Genomic DNA, 21,675 nt, shown 5'->3' on the forward strand with positions numbered 1-21,675 from the left:
TAAAGCAAATTTTAGACACCATGTCTTTACTATAGTTATTCAGCCTGGAAAGCTGACAGATACCAGCTTCAAATGCATGGCATTTCCTGCCCAATCTCACGTTGAATCCAAAATCAAGGTTCAGAAATGCATTTCGTTGCTATGTGGAAATGTTGGCCATTCCTGGATTAATGCTTTTGAATAAGCAAATGGCTAGGTAAGAAAAGGAAAAGAAACAACAACCACCTGAAGTTTGTGTTTCACGCTTCAAGTGACCTGGCCAAGTGTGGCTAGATTCCCTTTTAAAATCAAATGACCATGATGCATCTCCCAGGGTCCTGTAGTATGAATGCTAAAAGGATTAAAACTAGTCAAGTGACACAGCTTTATTTTACTCTTTACAAGGGCCATGTTAAATCCAAGACTTTATATCTCTTGTTTACATAGATATGGGTACATGGCAGGAAATTACATCATTTAACATGTGCCATGAAGTAAAATACCCCTTTGTGTTCTGTTTTGGAGTCAAATACACAAGGAACTGTATTTTGTCCAGTTCTTTCCTACTGAAGTCTTTTTCATTAAAAAGTAATAACATACCAAAAAAGTTACAAAAGCAATACAACAATAATATAAATATTTTGTGAAAAGAGCTTTGTAGTAACTGCTTGAGTAGAAGCAGTCTATTCACACACCCTCCTTTCTGAACATTGCAGCATTGCTTGCGGGCAAAAGAAAATTAGGGGGCTATTTTGATATTTGTCATGACGCAATTCTCCAAGGTGTAACAAGGTACCCAATGTAGACAGAAGGGGAATGGAATGAACAGGATAAATAATAAACCAGCATAAATAGTAAACAGTTCACTAGGTTTTCAAAAATGAGTTAATGATTTGAAATCTTCTTAACAGATTTAAAATCTTTTAAAATGCATTTCAAATACTCTATAGCCCTTTCAGACCATTCTCAGAAGAGATGGCAGAACTCTGAAGACAAAGAAAAGATGCCTGCAAAGTCTGATGCAACATTTACAGCCAGTTAAGCCCGGCTCTTTCTGTTTAGAAAGAATGAACATTAAGCTTCGGGATGAGGGATTATAGTCTGACCCAGATCGTCATTTCCGAAAAGATTGTTTTGGACCTCTTGAATCTCCTGGTGCCCCTGGAAGCCTCTCAGCCATCGTCCCCCAGGATCAGCCCAGCTCACCCACAGCTCAGGCAGGCAGGTCTGGCGTTGTTGCTGGACCCGTTCAGAATTCCACTTCATCATCCTTTTGATCAGGGCACCAGTGTGCTGTTAACATCAAGGAAAAAAGCCACGCGCAAGTAATTATTTTGAAACGGAATACATCTAGGTTCCATGGTGTAAAACCTGCTGACACACAATAGCCCCAAAGTCACTTCAGCAGCAGATGTTACAGATGGAAAACAACTATATAAGTAGCTTAGCTCATTTTCCTGCTGTTGCAGGTATCTTTTTTCCAATAAATGTATTTGCTAAGGCATTGCCTAAGTTAATTTGAAATAGCTCAGTGAGGACTAATGGAAGCCTTTGGGCAGTTACTCCACGCTCCATCAGATGTACCAAATTAGAGAAGTCTAAAATATTTATCGGTTCTATCTTGTCATCTCTGTGCATGCTATGACCTAATTTTGTCTTCTACAATCTTGCACTGTTTTTTGTAATTTTCCGTGCAAGGAACAACCCTTCGTCTTTTTTGCACTAAACTAACAAATTACTATTTTGCATGACAGCTCACAATGCTTAGCAGAAGAGGTTCCTTTTAGATCTCACTCAGCTTGGCCTTTCATCTTTATTTTTGGCCTGCAGAAAAAAACCATCTTCCAGCAAAGTTAGTAATGCAAATTATTCAACGTTCATTATCTTTCTGCTTTGCAGCTTCTCGTGGTAATAGAAATAAATTACAGCTGCTAGAATATAGTGTTATTCTTTCTCTGTCTATCTGAGTTGGGAAAAAGTGATTCATTTTCTCTTTTTCTTAGCAAAAGAGGAAAGTCTGTTCAGTGAAGCAAAAATTATTGGAGTTAAAATTAACTGGAGGAAATACAATCCATAATTAAGCCAGACTACTCACGGCCACAGATGCAATATGAATAGTATTCCAAGTGTGTTAGCATGACAGGAAAACGGGGGCATTTCTCAATTATTGGAAGGCCATTTGCTACACAAACTTGGCACAAAATCTGTAAGGTGTATGGGACATAGAATGGTTTAGGTTGGAAAAGACCTTTAAGATCATCAAGTCCAACCATTAACCTAACACTGCCAAGTCCACTACCACTAAACCATGTCCCTAAGTGCCACATCTACACGTTTTTTGAGTACCTCCAGGGATGGTGACTCCACCACCTGCCTGGGCAGCCTGTTCCAGTGCTTGATAACCCTTTCGGTGAAGAAATTTTTCCTAATATCCAGTCTAAACCTCCCCTGATGCAACTTGAGGCCATTTCCTCTTGTCCTGTCACTTGCTACGTGGGAAAAGAGACCAACACCCACCTCGCTACATCCTCCTTTCAGGTGGTTGTAAAGAGCGATAAGGTCTCCCCTCAGCCTCCTTTTCTCCAGGCTAAACAACCCCAGTTCCTTCAGACTCATTCTCTAGACCCTTCACCAGCTTTGTTGTCCTTCTTTGGACGCGCACCAGCACCTCAACATCTGCCTTGTAGATCACTTCCCTAGTCCTGTTGGCCACACTCTTTCTGATACAAACCAGGATGCTGTTGGCCTTCTTTGCCACCTGGGCACACTGCCGACTCATATTGGTGGACATGCACCGAACTTTCGGAAGTCCGTAGAGCCATTCGGCCCAAAAGCTGTGTTGACATGGAGCCCCGTAATCTTGATAGCACCGCGTGCATTAAAACCTTCAGCTGCCCTATTTTGCTCCAGTGTGCCCAACGCCTCCCTTGCACACAGGTTCCCTTCTGCAGGACGGACATGCTCTGGGGTGGGCAGCTGAGGGGGTCGCACGCTGAGCCTTCGCGGTGACATTCGCTGGAGCACATTGGTTAAAACCCAACTCGGCAGCAAGCACTGCCAAGGGCAGGGAGAGCCTGCGCAGCCTCACGGAGCCTCGCCAGCCCTGCCTGGCCCGGAGGTGGGCTCTCGCTTGCATCACTAAGGCAGCAAAAACATACTCTTAACAAAAGCTGATGAACTTTTATGGTGTAAACACACAGCTGCAAAGAGGAAAAAAAAAAGCAGCATTTTAACTAGGCAGATAAATGGGCTCTTATTAGAAAATTAAGTGGTGCTCCTACAAAATACAGCTATTTCTCAGTAATGGGGACATTCCTTAATGAAGTGGACTGTGGTGTAAAGCAAGCAATTTAGGGCTTCACGCTTATTTATCTGATTCAACAGCATTTGCTAAATGTCAGCGTTTTTCCTAGCAGCCTTTTCTGTAGCCATCAGTGGCAATAAGTCCTGCTTCCCCAGCTACAAACAGGGCACAGGCTAGGGTGGTGGGGAGGAGGCTGCTGAGGGAACAGAAAAAGCTGTATTTAAACAGTTGTGTTTGCTTTTCTATAAAAAAAAAGTATCTTGGGGATCTCTTTTCTGCCAGAACACTGGCACTTTGCAAATGCTGCCAACACAAACCCTGTGAGCAAGGCAGCTGACATCAGCTGACCAAGGACGTGGTGGGACTTTGGACGTTTCATCCATTCCTCTTCAGACAGGAGGCCTTTTGTCTGGGACATTTGACCAAAACAAGCTCGTGAGTAAAAAGCAGAAGCCTGCCTATGGAAGGCGTGCTTAAGTCGATGCAATCTAAGACACACAGCGCCAGAAGTTACATGAACTGAGCTCAAGATCAAACCAGGTTTGCAATATCTCTCTCAAATAAAATGGGGGTTTTACTATAGCGGATACATTGTTGGATAAATGCATAAGGGAACAGTATCCCCATTGCTGCCTGGGGCTTCACCACCAGTATTTGCGAGAGGAACCCAACAGGACGTGTGATCTGTAAGGTGTTTCCATTGGAGATGGCCAGTTCAGTCTGGCCTAGACTGGTGACGAGGAAAAGCAGGCTCATGTCCTTGCCTAGATTAAATGAACTGGATAATTTCTGTATAGCTCAAGCAGATGATTGTTTGCACCATGGAACTTGCTACTGAAACGGGCTCCTTAGCGGGCAGGCAGAGTAAACGTCAGGGACGGAGGCTGTGGCTGCAGTGCCTTTGGTATGAGAGCGGTGTGCTATCGGGTCAGAATAAACATGGTCTGGCTCAGACATGGGACACCAAGTTGTATTTCCCAGAGCCGTATTAGCCAGAGTTCACAGTACAGATGTAAGGTCCATTTTAGGATTTTATGCTCCCTGGGAGGGGGAATGCATGGAAATGCGTATGTAAGGACAGGTAAGTCAGGCGATACCTGAGCGAGCACAAAGCCTTTTGGCACACAAATTAACACGGCCAAATTTTTGGAACAAATCAGAACCAGCAGAAAGGATTTAGTGCAGATCAACACTCCGCATTGAGCGGCTCTGCTGTTTTCAGTCTGGCCCTGGGAGCCAGATAAAAGCTGGATCTCTTGTGTTATCAGGCCATATCTTAGGAGACTTTTCCACGCCAGATTCTCGCAGAGCAGGCTGAGGCCGTGGGGAGCACACATGCTCCCGTGAGCTATACCGGCCCCACCGAAGTCCTGGGTGCTGTTATTCTGTCTCTGTACGCTGTGCAAGCTGTTCACGCCCTGATGAAAGAGTAGCTGTCTCTAGAAGTAGAGGAGGACGGAAAGCCACCGCCCTGGCAAGATAGTTTCTCAGTGTTTCAGCAGACGTACGCCATGTTCAAGACACAAATATAGCACAAATCGGAGCATTTCTGGAGCAGGCCGGTGGCTGGTGGCGTTTGGAGCTGAAGTGGCAAATAAACGCGGTAACAACCCTGTGGGCTGCTCACTTGCTCTTTGTGCCAGAGGAACTTCTCAAAGGTCCTGCCTCTGTGGAATAACATTGAGGAATCACCACTAGCCGTTTTGCGTTGTGCCGGGAGCCACTCAGGTGGACGGAGCAAGGCGTACATTGCCCTTCTCTCCGTACGTAAAGGCAACACCCACAGAGAGGGCTGCCTCTCTGGCGGGGGCTGAGCGCTGTGCTGTGTTGCGCCCCGGCTGTGCTTGCGCCGAGGGCCGGCCAAGCCACGAGCCCGGCGAACGCTGCCTCCGGTTCCCAGTGACACCTCACTCTCATCCAGCGCTGAAGGAGCTGCGCAGCTCGGCAGACGGGAAATGGAAATGCTTTTTGCCTCGGTCACTATTTAGAAATTAGGCCTAGACCCAGATTGCGTGAAATGGAGCTGCTGCCCGCCGGCAGCGGGACAGCTTGCTGGGGGCGGGCTCGGTGGGCTCCGCGCTCGCTGTCTGGACTTGCTTGACACAGGGCCAGTCCCTGCAGAGGAACAAGGGTCCCACCACCGGCACGGACGGTGCCGGTCAAGAAGGAAGCAAAAGATGCCTGTGAAATCCCAGTTGAAGGTGTGTAGCCTGGGTTTAAAATACAGATGGGAATCATAGAATCGTGTAGGTTGGAAAAGACCTTTAAGATCATCAAGTCCAACCGTTAACCTAACCCTGCCAAGTCCAGCACTAACCCATGTCCCTAAGCGCCTCATCCACACATCTTTTAAATACCTCCAGGGATGGCGACTCCACCACCTCCCCGGGCAGCCCCTTCCAGTGCCTGACAACCCTTTCAGTGAAGAAGTCTTCCCTAATACCCAGTGTAAACCTCCCCGGCGCAACTTGAGTGTTAAGTTTGAAGCGCTGGCCGGTGGCTGTTGGGGTGAGGTGGTGAGGCGGCGCGAGAAGGGCACGCCTGCATGCACAGCCTGCAGTTTTCTTCCACGTTGGAAACCTCTAACCCAGCGCTTCACGTGACCAGCCCATTCTGCGGTTTTTTGTTAGCTATGTAGAACTCACTGTGCTTAAGACTGAAAAAAGAGTAAGAAACAGAACCTCTACTCAAAATCTTCTTTCACTTGACAAGTTTATACCTGCATCTTAACCACTATTATTTTTATTCCCACATTCCTAGATTCAAAAGACCCTGACTTTGGGGAAAACCAGACCAAAATCAACATAGAGATGTGCTCTCATCTCTAGACGATAAGCCTGTTGCACAAATTAGGGCATTTCCTGGAGCACACAAAAGTTGTTGCCTTTCACATCACTCAAGCAAAGGCTGTTCTAATATAATCTAATTGTAATACAAAATAATTATGTCCATGAAAATTCAGTTCTTGAAAAATTAAATGTTCAGATCCTCACTGACATACTGCAAATACATTTGCAACACTCTTGTTTCCCGGGATAATGCCTACATCATTAGGCTAAGCCCTTCACACTTTCTCTTTGAACCCATCGGATTTATTTACCAAAAATCATTGCATAGATATGCCCAGCAAATGTCTTAGAGAACCATTTGTAACTAAATTAAAAGCTTAAATACAGAGATTCTCTTTTCACTAAGTACTGGCTTTTATTAAAAGTGGGAGTTGCTCATACTTCATCCCTTGCAGCCTCTTTAAATCCTCTGTTTGACATTTTGAATGTGCCATGCAGGTTCTAATACACATTACACAAAAAGAGCTATTATAAAATTCCTGACTTTTCTTGTTTGCATGACAAAGGGGGAATGGCAAATCCTCCAACTGGACCAGATAATCACTCTCCTGTGAAAAGCCTACAATCCACATCCTCTGTTTTCTTCTGAGCTGAGCTTCAACTGTGTGTGGTCAATAATTTTATTTTAAGTGTGAAGCCCATAAATCACCTTCCAATACACATTGGACAGTGAAGAGTCCTGGTAGATTAGACATCAGCCACAGGAGAAGTCCCATCTGGCTCCAGGAAAGCCGGGTGCTGCTGGAGCAATCGGGCGTTTTCATTTCATGTTATCACGGTTTTTTGAAGAGCCCTCAGTACACAGTAGGACCACTCTCCAGAGCGAAGACTAATTGGATGGATAAAGGTTTACAGGATCAGGTCTTCTGACATGTTTAAAGAGAGACCATTACAAATGCGTGAACTGCGGTTTTATCCAGGCAACTCTCACTATATAAACATAACAAATTCACTGCTGGAACTGCGTTAGCCAACACTTACAGAGCGTGTCTGAAGAAAACGTTGTCAGCCACCTGAACACTGCTTAGATGCAGTTTGCGACCCAAGCCTCCGAAGCAGTTCATTGTGTCACTGCGTTTGTCCTGTCCCATGAGAATCAGTAATAAGCCATTCAGCTGGGGAGGCAGCCCGGAGGGAACAGCCAGCCGTACGGAGCCTTCCGAAGGGGCTGAGGCGGTCACAAAGGTTTCAGCAAAAAACCCCTTCCCTCCTCTTACTCGCAAGAGCAGGAGCTTGTGACATGAGTCGAAGTTGAGGCAGTCAAATGAAGTGGGTATTTTTCACTGCCATTTGTGTCTTGGGAACGAATGCATAAGAAAATACTGATTTGTTCAGAGAAAGATGCCACACAAAGGGAAAGATTAAAGAATGTACTGCCTCGGGCCATGCACAAGCTGTTAGTTTGTAGTCTGTGTTTCCATTTTAGCCTTAAAACTCAATTCAACTAAATAAGGTGCCCCTTTAACATCTAATGGAGCCTTTATCATGTTTAAGGAGACAAGTTTCTTAAAAGGTTATAAAGACAAAATGAGCAGCAACAGAAGTGTTTCGTTAGGCTCTTTCAGACGGCTTTGTTGCCTTCCTCTGCGTATGAAACGGGCTGCCTCGGCTGACGCTTGTTTTAATGAGGAATGAACCGCAACGGGGTACAAGTTCGTTACATCAGGTCCTCCAGCCAGACTTTTCTCAGGGCACACCATTCAGCCTGGACGTTGGATGAAACTGGACCAGTTTTGACTCATTCACATATAAAATCCAAAGATCTTTTGATGCTGAAGACATTTGTATATATGCTCAGGCCCTTCTGTAATTGTTACTGCTGGAAAGGATGAGAATCTCCCCAAGGACCATGCTCCTTCACACTTTTATCGATCACATTTTATTTTTTCAATTCACATCTCCTGGGATTGGTTTCAAAAATAGACTTCTGCGTCTTATGCCAGCAAAGGCCAGGGAAGCAAAGGATGTGAGCTTCAACTTAAAGGTTGACTTCAAGGCAACAACCGACCCGCCCAGCCTCTAGGTCGGCTTCGCCTTCCGGAGACAGCTCTCCATTGTGGTTGTTAATAGCGTTCAAAATCCCGATATTCTTCATCCATGTTGTGGAAAAGCAGAGTGGTTTCTCATGTTCATGAAAGGTGATCTGCCTTTATATAAAGCCGCCTTCTTTTAAGCACAAGTATTATTAAACCCACAGGAATCCATGAAGAGTGATGGGACATTTTTCTAAAATGTCAGGCCTGTACATCTTCCACCTTCTGCGATTCAGAAGCAGCATAAAAGGCCATAAACCATTCAACTGCTGTGATTGACTGCTGTGATTCGTACGCTTGATACAAATATTCGGAGATCAAAGTGGTACCTACCCCCCAAAAAAAGGTTTTAAATGATTTTTTAATGCCTGCCATAAAGATGGACTTCCAGCTAAAGCATTTTTCTCCTGGTTGATATTGGCTATTTTAGGTAGCAAGTCCTCCGCGGTACAGATTTGGCGCTTCCTTTAAGAATCGTATGGTGCGGTACATAAAGCAATGTACTCCGCAGATGAGTTTCCTCCCTGACTTAGGCTGGACACGAGACACTGATCGCTCAGGGGTTTTCTGGGCAAAAGTACACAGGGAATTAAAAAAGGATGGAAACTTCTTTCCCGTGAAGGAATCTGGAAGCTCCCCTAAACCTTCTGGTATTAACTTTGTGGCAGATGAAGGTGTTAAACTGGCATGTGTCTACCGATGGGGGAGTGACCCTTTTAAGTCCTCTGCTTCGTCCCCACTTGTGGAATTTGTTGTGCCAGTGGGATGAGGCTGGCTATAAAACCCCGGCGCAGGGGACCTCTATCCCGCTCAGGCAGCCTGCCACCACGTCTCTGCCGAGAGCAGCCCCGGGGAGATCCCCCCTTCATCTCTGCCGGGCAGGCAGCTGCTTCGCTGACGGAGAAGGATGGACGCGAGGTTCACCGGGATGCTCTGCGCGCTCTGCCTGGTCGTCACGGTCCGAGCGTTTACCCAGGAAGGGTTCAAGGAGGTGTTGCTGAAGCAGCTGGGGCTCCCTGAGGTCCCTAAACTTCATAAGAGAGACTTGGTGGATCTGGTTATCCCGGACCACGTCAAGAACAAATACCGCTCCATGCTGAAGCGCCACAGGGTGAAGCGCCGAGCTTTGCCAAGCCTGGCCGGCATCCTCAGGGGCATCCCTGGCAACGCAGGTAACGTTTCTGCCGTCGCTGTCGGGAGCTCACAAAGCACTGTGCCGCTGCCAGGGGAAGCTGCCCACGCTCGCCCGGCCGGCCGCAGGACGGGCAGAGGCGGACCCACGGCGGGAATGAGGTTTGGGTCTGGCTCCAAACCTGAGCTGGGTGGAAGAGGTGCATGTAACAGCATCTTAAAGATTAACACGCGCTAGTAACTCCTTGCACCTGGAGAGGGGGTCCTACAGTCCTTGCAAAGGGCAGGATGCTGCTGGAGCTTGATAGAAGAGAAAAGCCTTGGGACCCCGGCAACATTTTGGGCAGGTGGAAAAACGATGTAAAAAATAAATGTCAGTAGGAAGTGTAGACATTTCAGTGTTTTGGTTAAAACTCCAGGAAGTCCTCTGATAGCAATAACACCTCTTTGAGGATGTTTCACTCTCGCTGTCTTTTTTTTTTTTGTCTGGGAAAAACACCAAGGAGGAAATCAGCTGTACAGACACAATGGGGTCTGTACAAGGACACTTACAGCTTGTTTCACTTTCAAAAGATGTACATAACGCCCTGGGCAGCAAGTGAAAACACTTTTTCATTGCGAGCGGTGCAGTTTCCTGCTTTGGTGCCCAGCACTGGCACAGAGAGACGGGCACCTCTCCACGTGTGCTCGATTTGGGGGCAACTTATATAGGAGATCTCTTTCTGTTGCCCCCAGGTTGCAGAGTCTCAGACGTAGAAGAAGAATTAGGGCATTTGCAAGACATTGATTCAAGTATGCATTAGAAAAGGTGTGTTTAGTGGCTGCCTTTACTACTAGGGCTCATCTTGGGAGCATGGAAGGACTGCGTTGTGATGATAATTGTGGACGAAGCGTGGGGGCTTTGCTCACCGGGATGGCAGTGACAGGCTGTTTTTGTTCCCACCGTGCACAGGCATGGCAGGAGAAGTCCTCTACTCTGACACCAGCACGCGGCAGAACCTGGTCTTTGACATGGAGGGCAGAATACCTAAAAACAGCGAAGTGACAATGGCTGAACTGAAGCTCTTCAAAAAGCCTCTGGACAGAGCAAGCCTGCCTGCCCAGCAGTCCCACAGGCCCGTCTCCAACGCCAGAGTCAGCGTGTACTGGGTGCAACGGCAGCACGATGGTACCAACAGGACCTCCCTGATAGACTCCCGGTAAGAAAGGGACCTCTCCTGACGGCAGGACTCTAGTTACGGGGTACGGGTCCTCTGGGCTGCGTTCGGATGTCACGTGTTTGTGCCTCCGGTCAGTCTGATGGGGTTGCATCTGTAGAATCAGGCTCTATAACCTCTAAACCCAGAATGAGTTCGTAAGAGCAGATAGTAGGTTAAGACTGCAATATATGATGATTCATTGAAATCATCTATTTCTGTGTCAGACGATGTCGGGTACTGCTAGGTCTTCCCCTCGAAAACCCTCCACCTGGTTCACTTCTCTCTCACTCTCTAACTCTCATGGGTTACTGGCTGCTGGTATTCTTTCCATTGGCCATTTCATTAGCTGCTTTAAGTAAGTAAATTATGCGAAAAGCATCTGATTCTGTAGCCTTGAGCTCTGTGGAAGTTTTACAACCCTTGAAGGCAGAATTAGACATCAAACCAATTTTCTGGGTGGTTAGAAAGTTATGGCCCTAATACAGCTAGGACAGGAGCAGCTGGGAGTAGCGGTGTTTACCAGGCTGTCGTCACGAATACTGAGGCTGCATATAATCCTGCCCCGCCGTATTTCCGTATGAGGATGAATTAATACCTTGACATGAGCATGCGCAAAGGGTTTTATTTAGCCCTTCAGTGTCTCCTAGATCTGCATGCTTCTTTTTGAGGTGAGTTAATTGCCATGGGTGCTTGCCCAGAGCGCTCAGCAAAAATTATCGTGAATCAAGGCACGTGACAATCTATGGGAAGCAAATTATTCTGCTGCAATAACAGCAGTGCGAGGCTGGGCTTTATCTGATGGGCTTTTCTCTAATGCCGAGCCCCTGTCGCGCAGGCTGGTTCCCATACACGAGTCGGGCTGGAAGAACTTCGACGTGACGCAGGCCGTGCATTACTGGCTGCGAAACAAGAGGCGGGAGCCAATGTTCCTGGAGGTCTGGATTGAAGGAGAAAGGGTAGGCAGCCATGCCTCAGAAATGGCCAAAGCCGTGCGTTTCACCTCTCAGGACCCCGAGGATAAAGCCCTAGGCAAGCCTGAACTGGTGCTTTACACCCTCGACTTGGAAAACTATGGGTACGTATGAGACCTGAATCTGTACTGTCTCCGGTGTTACTTTGCCCCTGAATTATTGCACACCGTGTGCCAACCCAGGCCATGCAGCTCTTGCCCTCGGAAGTAAACCGCTGTGAACAGAGGAGTTAGTTAGAAAGTTGCTGCTGAATCACACCTCTCCTCTTCCCTTATTCGATGCCTGAATATTCGAACAAAACCCGAGCGTGGTCCAAGTTTCACGTCTCAGGGCCCACCTGTGCTATCAACAGGGGGGATTATTTCTCCCTCCTTCCCGGTTTCCAGTTACGGCATCAGTGCTTGTTTCTCGCAGGGGCCCCGGGGATTGCAAGGAGGAGGCGGTGACGGGGAAGTCCACATGCTGCCGGCAGAAACACTACGTCAACTTCCGCGAGCTCACCTGGGCGCAGCACTGGATCGTTGAGCCGGCGGGGTACCAGGCTTACCGCTGCTCGGGGGGGTGCCTGCAGCCCCCCAGCCTGCTGCGGCACTTCGGCTACGGGGAGCGTGCCTGTGCCGTGGCGGAGAGCTCCCCGCTCCCCATGATATACCTCGTCAAGAGGGGCAACCGCACCGAGATCGAAGCAGCCGAGTTTCCCAACATGATCGTTGAGAAGTGCAGCTGCGTTACGGACGGCATGGCGCTGGTGTGAGATGTGGGCGGCCAGCCGGCGACCCACAGCTCTCGTGGGGAGAGTGGGATGTCACCCAGTCCCCTGATTCTCCGCAGCCCTGCCAGAGCCACCCTGGTCCCCAGCCCTGGGGCCAGCAATGAAGGTCTGGGGGGACCCCCAGGTACCTGCCTGCCTGCGAGGGTCGGCAGCGGCTGGGGCTGCGGCTCTCCCACGCGCCCCACTACCCTGCAGAGGGGGTGCACTTAAAGGCACTGTCCATATAGATGGCTCAGAGGAGCATCTGTCTGCACGCATACCTATGTGAGGGGTTCCTACGGAGCCCTACACTTCTTGGGGCCCCTTAGGTGCTAGCTGAATGTCATTGAATTTGATGGAGCTGCGTCCAATTTATTTTAGTCCCCAGCCCAGGAGTATTGCAAACAGCTACAGGCAAAGGAGGAGTGATCAGCACCAGGTGAGGAAGTAACGTGTGGGTTCAGCTTTTCATTGTTAGACTCACGGCGTTTCATAAGTTTTGTCTGACGAAGTCATGTTTATGGTGGATTGTAGAGCAGAAGCACTTACATGTATATATTGTACACACACACACACGTGTGTGTACATATATATAGTATATGAATATATGTGTGTATTGTCTACATACATATTGGATATACACATATTGTCTACATACATACATCTATGTACATAAAATATGGTCTAGAGCTCAAAGGAACAAATATATGTGCACATGTATCATATGCATATATACACATACATAAATGTCCATAAAATACTGTCTGGAACTCAAAGGATTATATTTTTGGCCCCTGCACCATGGGCTTAGCACAGTTTCAGGCAGAATTTAGAGTCCTGAAGTCAATGGGAATATCAGGACTTAGGTTTGCTCGCGTGAGTAAGTTTGTTGCACCAGACCCTTATTTTTCTGGTTGTGTTTTACAATTATTTCATTTTAGGGTTATTTTCCAAGTTTTGTGTGCTTTCAAACTCAAGGAAACAATAAAATACAATCATTAAAGTAGCCATGAGTTTGCTTATATTTATTCTTAGGTCTAAAAGTGGAGGGAAAAAAAGCTCTCGTACTTCTGAATGTTCCCCAGCGCCCAGCTCCTATAAACACACACAGAGTAACGGCTCTTCTCAGTTACCTGTGTGATCCTGCCTGCTCCTGGTAAAGCTTATCTACGCAGGCAGGGACTGGGACGGGGCTGAATTGGCCAGTGGAGCGGAGCCCACACCGCCAGCCCTTCTCCTGAGCTGCCGCCGAGTTTAAGTCAACACTTTCTTAAAGGAGAAAACCTAGAAACATGTCTGACAGGCAAGAGGTGATGCTCTCCCTGCGAGCTGCAGCAGTGCACTGCCAGAAACTGCAGGCAATCAACTGGAGCTGCGGTGCGGAAAGAGATGAGCTGCCTCCCGTCCCCTCCCGTCCCCGTCCCTTCCCGGGGGAAGCGTTCTAGCCCTGACCCTTCCTTACGGATGTCTGACCAACACATCTCCTGGAGAAAAGCAACGATGATGTGGTTTCATCCCTTTTTGAACCGCACCGAACTGTTGGCCAGGGTATCCCCAAGGATAATGGTTTCCACACCTGGTGTCAGACTCCTCTCCGCGGTGCATAACCCACTGAGGTGCCGGCGGCTCTGGGGGTGGAGCGGTCGCTGCTGTCCATCCCCGTGGGACGTGGTCCCCAGGCCCTGGCTGAACCCGCTGCTGGTGGGAGGACTCTGAAGCGAGTTTGTCTGGCTAGACAGGGTGGCCATGGGCCACGGACCGGGCGAGGGACCCACTGGACTCTGCAGTGGCTTTGGGTCATCCGTCAGGAAGGCCGAGAGGTCAGGAGTCCCTGCTGCCCTGCAGGACCCCAGGTCTGAGGTCACCCACGTCCCTGCCGCCGCCTTGGCCCCGGGCAGGCCGGCACCTTTCACTTGCGTCAACGCCTGTGCCAGAAGAAGAGCTTTAAGGGGAGACCAAAAGGCAGAAGCACGGACTCACCGGTCCCCAGCGCTGGGCTACAGCACCACGCGTTACTGCAACCAGAACTGGATGAGCCGGATCCGTCTCTGGCCGTTTCCTTCTCACGACTATGTAGCCTCTATCTTAATGGCATTGGCATTCGGGCCCGGTTCCTCTCCGCCCGGCTTGGCTCGGGGCAGGGCATAGCCTGAAGGCCGTGAGCGCAGTGCTCCCCGAAGAACAAAGCGGTTGATTTATCCACGCGCCCTCCTGGGGAAGAAAGTGTTTGAACCGGTTCCTGCCTGAGAAGGAAGAGCGTTAACGCTGGCTTCCCTCCGGCCTCCAGCACTGGGACTCCAGACATCATCCCCCGGGCCTGGGAGAAATCCCGTCCCGTGCCATCGGGGCCAGGCTGCCGTGGGAAGCGGGGAGCGGAGCACCGCAGCAGGGACGCGGGGCTGGGGCCAGCGGGGAGGACGAGGGCTGGGCCCTCTCCTGCTCCCCTCCGCCAGGACCCTGCACCGCGTCCGGCTCCCCTTGCTTTGCGTCCGGCTCCGGCTTTCTGCGGACGCGAGGTACGTGACAGCGGGTGGGGGGTCTGCGTGGACGCGGTGACAGCCGGGGGCGACGGGAGCGGGGAGGCGGTGGCCGAGGAGACCCGGTGCTGCTATGGGGAGCGCTGGGGGTATCGCAGCGCAGGGCAGGGCGCAGCTCCGTCAGCCATCAAGCCCTGCCCGCCCGCCGCCGGCACGGGCACTTATTTATTGCTGGGGGAGCCGCACAGACGTCCCGGCATCTCCCTCCCGAGTCCCACCGCCCCGCCGCGGTCACAGCCCTCGAGCCCAGCGCCTGGTGCCGCCCAGGGCCGTGAGGCCGGGGGTCAGCGCGGAGCGGAGGCCTGGGGAGGGGGCGATTTACGGGAAGCTGTACGCAGGGACAGCCGGGGTGGCCACGCACCAGGCTGGGCATCGCTAACACCCGTGTCTGGCGTCTCGCGTCCCCACGGTTTTGTGCCTGCAGTCTGCACCCCCGTCCCTTCCCAGCAGCCGCACGTGGGGTGTCCTGGGGACTCCCGGCATTGCCCGGACACCCCTACCCCCACTTCGCGCACAGCATCACCCTCATCTGTCGGAGTGGCTGAAAAATTAAGCTGCTTAATGAAAAATTAACCAGTTGTGCTACTGTCTGAGTACGATGGATGCTGTGGCCAGTTTTTAACCCACGTTTGGATTGAACCTCCCCTGCTTTTGGGGAGAGGGGACATTGCTCCTCCAACTCCAGCTGGCTTTGCAGTGCAAATGCAGCAGGCTCAGAGGTCGGGCTGACGTGGGGATGGCTCCAGAGATTTCCACAGCGCAAACTCTAGGCAGAAAGCCGTGGATGAAATACTGTCACACCTGGGGCTTTTTCAGACATCAGCCCGTGCTGTGGGAAATGATCTCCCGGCCCCTCACCTTCAGTCCAGGCTGCGTTTGCTGCGACACCTTCTGTGTGCCACCTCGCTGCTTTTGTATGGGTACCACTCGTAACGCAGGCAAAGGCTGTCGAGCTGTCATGTCATCCCTTCCGTCTGAGCGGCACCCAGTCTCTGCGGAAAGGCAGAACGTCTTACGTACCTGGCAGCAGCGTGGTTCAGCATTAACATTTATGCTGCGCTGCAAAAAGAAGAAAAGGAAGAGCAGTGCAGCGGCGTAATGAACCACATAGAAGCAGAAACGATTTCAAAAAACGTGAAATGTGAAGGCCAACCCAAGGTTAAAACATCGGGCATCCTCCTGCGCTAGTGAAAGCACAGAGCACCCGCGTGGCGCTCAAGGAGAAGGAAGCGTGTGCCGTTCACACGAAGGGCTTCAACAGCCCTCTTAGTCCCGTGCGTAAAGTTAAGCTCTCGTGTAAGCGTTCGCAGCGGCAGCGCGTCCGAGTTAAAGCTTAGCGCCAGCGTGGGCTCCGGCTTGCCGTCACGGCACTGCTCGCAAGACAACCTGTGAGGTCCTGCGGTGTTTCGTGGAGCTGGACTGGGGAAATCTATTGGTCTCGCAGAAGCTCTTCTTACGAGAGGCTTGGGCAGGACAGCAGCACTTTCTCGCTCTGTTATCGTAACATTTTGGGAGAGAGAACAGAAGTTTCAAGCCATACTAAACGCCACTGCTAGCTGAGTTCCATTGCCCTGTCCGATCCTTCCACGGTTTCATTTGAACCAAGGCTGCCCTCCCATTTTCCTTCAAAACCTACAATAAGTTGCAGCTTTACCCCACTGGTGAGACCTTATTTCCTCTCCCTCTCTTTTTTTTCCCCCTTTGCATTTCACAGCCTCCCACCAGGAGCGTCTGGCACTTTGCCTTCCAGGGCAGCCATCTAATTGCCCTGTAAGTGGAAGGGCAGATGCCCAATCCACATCCCGGGGAAGGTGATAATCAGGGGAGCTCCTCCGGCTTTGGCTGGGACCAGCTGGAGTCTGGGAAAGGGGAATCCGGAGCAAACAGAAGGGGGGAGGCAGAGATCCCGCAGGACTGTGATATTTTTAGAGGAACTCCTTAACAGTCTCTCTAGTTTTTGCCATTAATTTAAGGTGAAGTTAGCTCCCGCGCGAGGCGCTGGATTTGCAGCCCGGCCCCGAACCCCTCTGTCCCTTCCTGGAGCGGCTGCAGGAGCGCAGCCCGCGCAACGTCAGCGCGTTTCAGCATAAAACAGAATAAAAAGCTCTTTGCAACTGCTGCCTTCTGGGCTGCGCCCCAGGGGTGCAGGGGCACTCCAGAGCTGCGTGGGTGCTGGGGCTTCCCGCAGCTAAAGCGGCAGGTACAGAACAGCCAAGAAACGGTTTTTAACCACGGCAGGGAACAGTTATCTGGAAACGCTGGGCACTGGGAAGTCATGTCATCAGTCCACAGCTCTCAGTATGCTTTCGACAACTGCTGAGTCAGGGATTTTTATTATTTTTTAAGGTATTTTGTTTTAAAGGTATTCCTAATATTTATTTGCATATTTGTTTATATTTTTCCTCCTCCTAACTTCCACAATGATTATAAATGTTCCCCTTTGAAATTCCAAGTAGCTGTATTCCCTTGAAGACCGTGTTTTCTGTTTGCTGAAAATGAATGCCATCGGGTCGCAACTGCTACTTCTACGGTGACCGCCAGCTTCCAGCCCAGAGGTCAGCGACTCTCCGGCACCCTTAGCAGGTCCCAGCGAGTTACCGCATGCTGGACACGGTATCACGCAGGCCATAGGTACCATCTATAACCACCAGCCATGCAGGGATGTTTTCATGGAGCTGTGTAATACTTCCAGCAGATGCTTCGCAAGCCGGCTAGCTCTTTCCATACCTCCTGGGTAGGTCTTTCCAGAGCTGCTTGTTCCCTTTCGCACTCCAGGTTATATGCAATTCCCGATTCCTTATCCTTGGAGATGCACAGCGGACACGGCGGGGAGAAGCAGGACAGGCACACATGCACTCAGGCCACTGGGACGCTTCGCAGGCAGCCCCAGCCGCTGGGTCAAGCCCAGACTGAGCATCCCCTGCCCAGGCTCTAGGGATAAATCCAGACTGAGCATCCCCTGCCCAGGCTCTAGGGTTAAATCCAGACTGAGCAGCCCCTGCCCAGGCTCTAGGGTTAAATCCAGACTGAGCAGCCCCTGCCCAGGCTCTAGGGTTAAATCCAGACTGAGCAGCCCCTGCCCAGGCTCTAGGGATAAATCCAGACTGAGCATCCCCTGCCCAGGCTCTAGGGATAAATCCAGACTGAGCAGCCCCTGCCCAGGCTCTAGGGTTAAATCCAGACTGAGCATCCCCTGCCCAGGCTCTAGGGATAAATCCAGACTGAGCAGCCCCTGCCCAGGCTCTAGGGTTAAATCCAGACTGAGCAGCCCCTGCCCAGGCTCTAGGGATAAATCCAGACTGAGCAGCCCCTGCCCAGGCTCTAGGGTTAAATCCAGACTGAGCAGCCCTGCCCAGGCTCTAGGGTTAAATCCAGACTGAGCAGCCCCTGCCCAGGCTCTAGGGTTAAATCCAGACTGAGCAGCCCCTGCCCAGGCTCTAGGGTTAAATCCAGACTGAGCAGCCCCTGCCCAGGCTCTAGGGTTAAATCCAGACTGAGCAGCCCCTGCCCAGGCTCTAGCAGCGCTGGAAGGCAGCGGTGCCCGCCCAGCCCCTCCTCGACAGCTGGAGGGGGGCAGAGTTGTCCCCTCCCCACCTTCAGGTGCCATTAGGGACCTTAATCTGCAAAGCCACCCTAACTGCTCAGCTGTAACCGAAAGCAAAGCCGGCTGTGAGGTGGCTGTGTTAACTAACTGGGGAGCAGTCTTCACTACCTCCAGTTAAAGTCTTGGAGGAACCTTTAAGATTTAAAAATAGCACCTTCCTGAGAATAACCGCCGCTACAAACCAACCTTTAAAATGTCAACATTCTCCACAAAGCAACATCTCGACTAAGAATGAATTCCAGGTGGACCAAAATGATTAATTCTGGCTGTTTCTGGAACAGGCAGAATGACGTGAACGTGACCCGACAGCCGCGCTCTGCAGCAGCACCGTGTGCCCGTACGCCACGGGGCAGAGCCTCCGGCCGGGGATGTCTTCAAAGGGCCGAGGGTTTCATCAGCGCTGCCGGAGCCGGACACATCCTCCGCCGTCAGCTCACTGCCACCTACAGCAGCAAGTGCAGAAGCTGTCAGACTCAGAAACCCGAAGGAAGAAACGCCTGCACGTGTTAGGTCAAAACACTGAAGGGGCTTTTTAGCAACTCGTTTATTTGGCCACGTCGCAGAGGACGGCGTAGCTGAGGAAAATGGGAGAGGAGCCTTTTGCTCGAAGGCTGGCAGCTCTTGCTGTGATGGTCTTTCTAAGCTTCCACAAGTTATGTCTCTGTAGCTCAGTTTAGAAAACAGGTAACGAGTCCTAACCTTACACTGCGCTCCTGAATACAAACTCTTCGGTGCTTCTTACACTGCGGGGAGATCCCACGACGGAGAGCGTTAGTGGAAATCAAAACCACTGTTAAGCCAAGCCAGGTGGGTTTCTGTGATACTTGTTTTCTCTCAAGCTTTTTTCTTCTGGGCTGGGATGAAAATACCAATTTTCACTGAACAGCAGCAAGTTTCTGGTCCTTTGTGTCACAGAGAGAAACCAGAAAAAAAACATTATTCAGGTTTAGCTATGAATGCTCCTGTTGGGCAGCACGGGATGGTCCAGAGCATTGCTTTTTGGCACTGAGCAATCAGTAGACCAAAGGCTTGTTAGAAAGCAGCACAGAAGGAAACAGTACGCTCTAATTCTGAACTCGCCAGACAGAAGCAGTACCTTATCAAATCTGAGTATTTTGCCTGTCCCCTGCTATTTTTCTGTATTATATGTACTTACATTTCTTTCCAGGGTATCGATGGATCTGTATGAGGTGAGGAAAAGCCCTCCCTCAGGTTTGTGCCGGTGTTTTCGCTAATTAATTTTTTCAGTCAGTAACTCTGAAATGCAAGAGAAGCACCAGGCAGTGCTCTAGATTTTCTAGATGTTTGAAATAAATGCATTGAAAATGACACTTGAGAAGAATTCTGTAAGGCACACCACTTGCTTGTTGGGGAAGTGTTTGCGTGGGAGCATGAACCTTTTCTCGGGAAAGATGTTCACCGTTTTGGTGCATTTACAACCAGAAACACTTCTGAAATCCAAAGCTGCATTAATCCTTGGACAAAGACACAGGCAGGGGTACTGCAAACTCTGCATTGTCCTCTGGCCCTGGACTAGAAAGATCACCTCTGTTCTGAGGCCATTCTATCCGATGGAAATGACCCGTCCTACAGTGGAATAGTTTCATGGTTTTTTTTTTTTTACTGATATTTGTTGGCTTCTTTTCTTGCCCAGGTTCTTAAGAAAGCTTCAAGCACTTCACCTGCTTGTTTCTGCTCTGTTGAAGGATCAGTCCGAGTCCTGTTTGTTATCCGGCTGTTTTCTGAAGGACGCCCTACAGACGCGTGGAAGTCTAGCCTTGCCAGCGAGTGCCCGTAGGGCTCTCCAGACACGGTATTGCTCCAGGCTAACCCTTTAGGTGGACATATCCCAGAGCAAGCGCTTGCTCCTGCTTAGCTCAGCAGGAGCTAAATAATCCCCAAACAAATGGGCCAAGTATGAGCTGGTTCAAGGTACACATAAGCTGTTGTCCTCTAACACAGATGCAGGGTATTTCTTTTAATTCTGGCACTACTGAAGACAGTTTATCAATAAAGTGTTTGGTGCTACTGCTGCTTTAAAATATTCCAGTTCCCCTTCACCAACCAGTGTTTATTCCCTACTCTATGTAACTCTACTTCAGTTGTGCTAGCACACATTTGTTTGGTAGAGCCACATCCTACGCCCCATCAGGGAACCGATCTGGTTTAACAAGAAATCCACAGCAATAAAAAAAGGCAAATAGGTGACGCATGGGGTAGACTTAGAAATGGCCGCGTCAGTGCAACTGAAGCAAGACTGCAATTACAGTGAGGGGAAAGAACTGAGGCAAGAGCTGTTGCCAAAACACATCATTAAACTGGCCTATTCTCTCTTGGCCCACACTACCCTTGCCATACGACAGAGGAGCTTGAGTGTGTTCATCTGGCCGAAGGCTCTCCTGACCCAAACGCTCTGCGAGCCTTTACGAGAGCAGCAGGAAGCACGGGGAAGGCTTGCCACCCAGGTGGGACTGCTGCTGGAGTGGGACACTCCCAGCCCACACATTTATGCCAGCAAAGCTTCATCATGTTGAGGTGACCTCCCAGGTGTGCTCCATTCCAGTTTCCTCATGAAACAGATTCAGTAAACAAAACCACTTCCTTTCCAGCCAGGGTCCACTCGTCCTGTCACAGCCCCCATGAGATGCGATTTGCAGAGCCTCCATGTCTCTCTACTCTCCCCCCTGCCCCCTTTTTTTTTTTAATTTTCCAAGACTCACATACAGATGAAAATGTCAGACATGTCAAGTGCTTTACTGCCACCAAATGTCTTCTTACCTACTATATCATTTGCTGCATCTAAGTTACTGCTCATCACATAAACTAGATTATACTAATGATAAGCTGCAAAATGCCAAGTTCACTACTTTCGGATCCCGTACATAGGTAAAGAGAGAACAGTTTAAATGTGCTTTAACAATTTAGCCCTCAAGTGCCATGATTTACGTTTTCAGAACACTGCGTAAAACAAATCCACAAGTGCTGGGTTTGTGTATGAGTGTGTCATTACCACCACTGCAAATACCTCTCCATAACTCCTTGGGATGCTAACAAAGCTTATCTTGTGGATGTGAATTTAGGAGTTGGGATACTCAGTTGAAAGGATACCAAGGACTTTTATTTAACCACATCAAATACGCTAAATAGTCTCAAAACCATCTTGTGGGTAGAAAAACTGTAGCACGTGCAGTGTTTGTGACTTGCCTAGGCATCAGCTGCTGCCTTAGAGATCAATTCCGCACTTCCCAATTCCCACCCCTGGCCCTCAGCAGGGCCAAGCCCTGTCTCCTACGAACTAGGACTTACGCAGAACAACA

At 49.8% G+C, this 21,675-nt stretch overlaps 1 protein-coding gene across 1 annotated transcript; it reads left to right on the plus strand.

The window, feature by feature from the left end:
• Positions 1 to 9,072: 9,072 nt before the first annotated feature.
• On the plus strand, positions 9,073 to 12,220 carry LOC132321986 (left-right determination factor 1-like). Its single transcript, XM_059835755.1, has 4 exons — positions 9,073 to 9,337; positions 10,249 to 10,495; positions 11,331 to 11,570; positions 11,881 to 12,220. Exons 1-4 carry the CDS (start codon positions 9,073 to 9,075, stop codon positions 12,218 to 12,220), a joined length of 1,092 nt encoding a protein of 363 aa, XP_059691738.1.
• The last annotated feature ends 9,455 nt before the right edge of the window (positions 12,221 to 21,675 follow it).

The sequence above is a fragment of the Gavia stellata genome, chromosome 2 (assembly GCF_030936135.1).
Source record: "Gavia stellata isolate bGavSte3 chromosome 2, bGavSte3.hap2, whole genome shotgun sequence".
NCBI lineage: Eukaryota > Metazoa > Chordata > Aves > Gaviiformes > Gaviidae > Gavia > Gavia stellata.

What these genes read in the sequence shown, in the direction of transcription:
- LOC132321986 (XM_059835755.1), top strand. Translation starts at nt 9,073, where the DNA reads ATGGACGCGAGGTTCACCGGGATGCTCTGCGCGCTCTGCCTGGTCGTC. An exon ending in GGGCATCCCTGGCAACGCAG is followed by an intron (nt 9,338 to 10,248) that starts GTAACGTTTCTG and finishes CACCGTGCACAG; the next exon opens with GCATGGCAGGAGAAGTCCTC. An exon ending in ACCTCCCTGATAGACTCCCG is followed by an intron (nt 10,496 to 11,330) that starts GTAAGAAAGGGA and finishes CCTGTCGCGCAG; the next exon opens with GCTGGTTCCCATACACGAGT.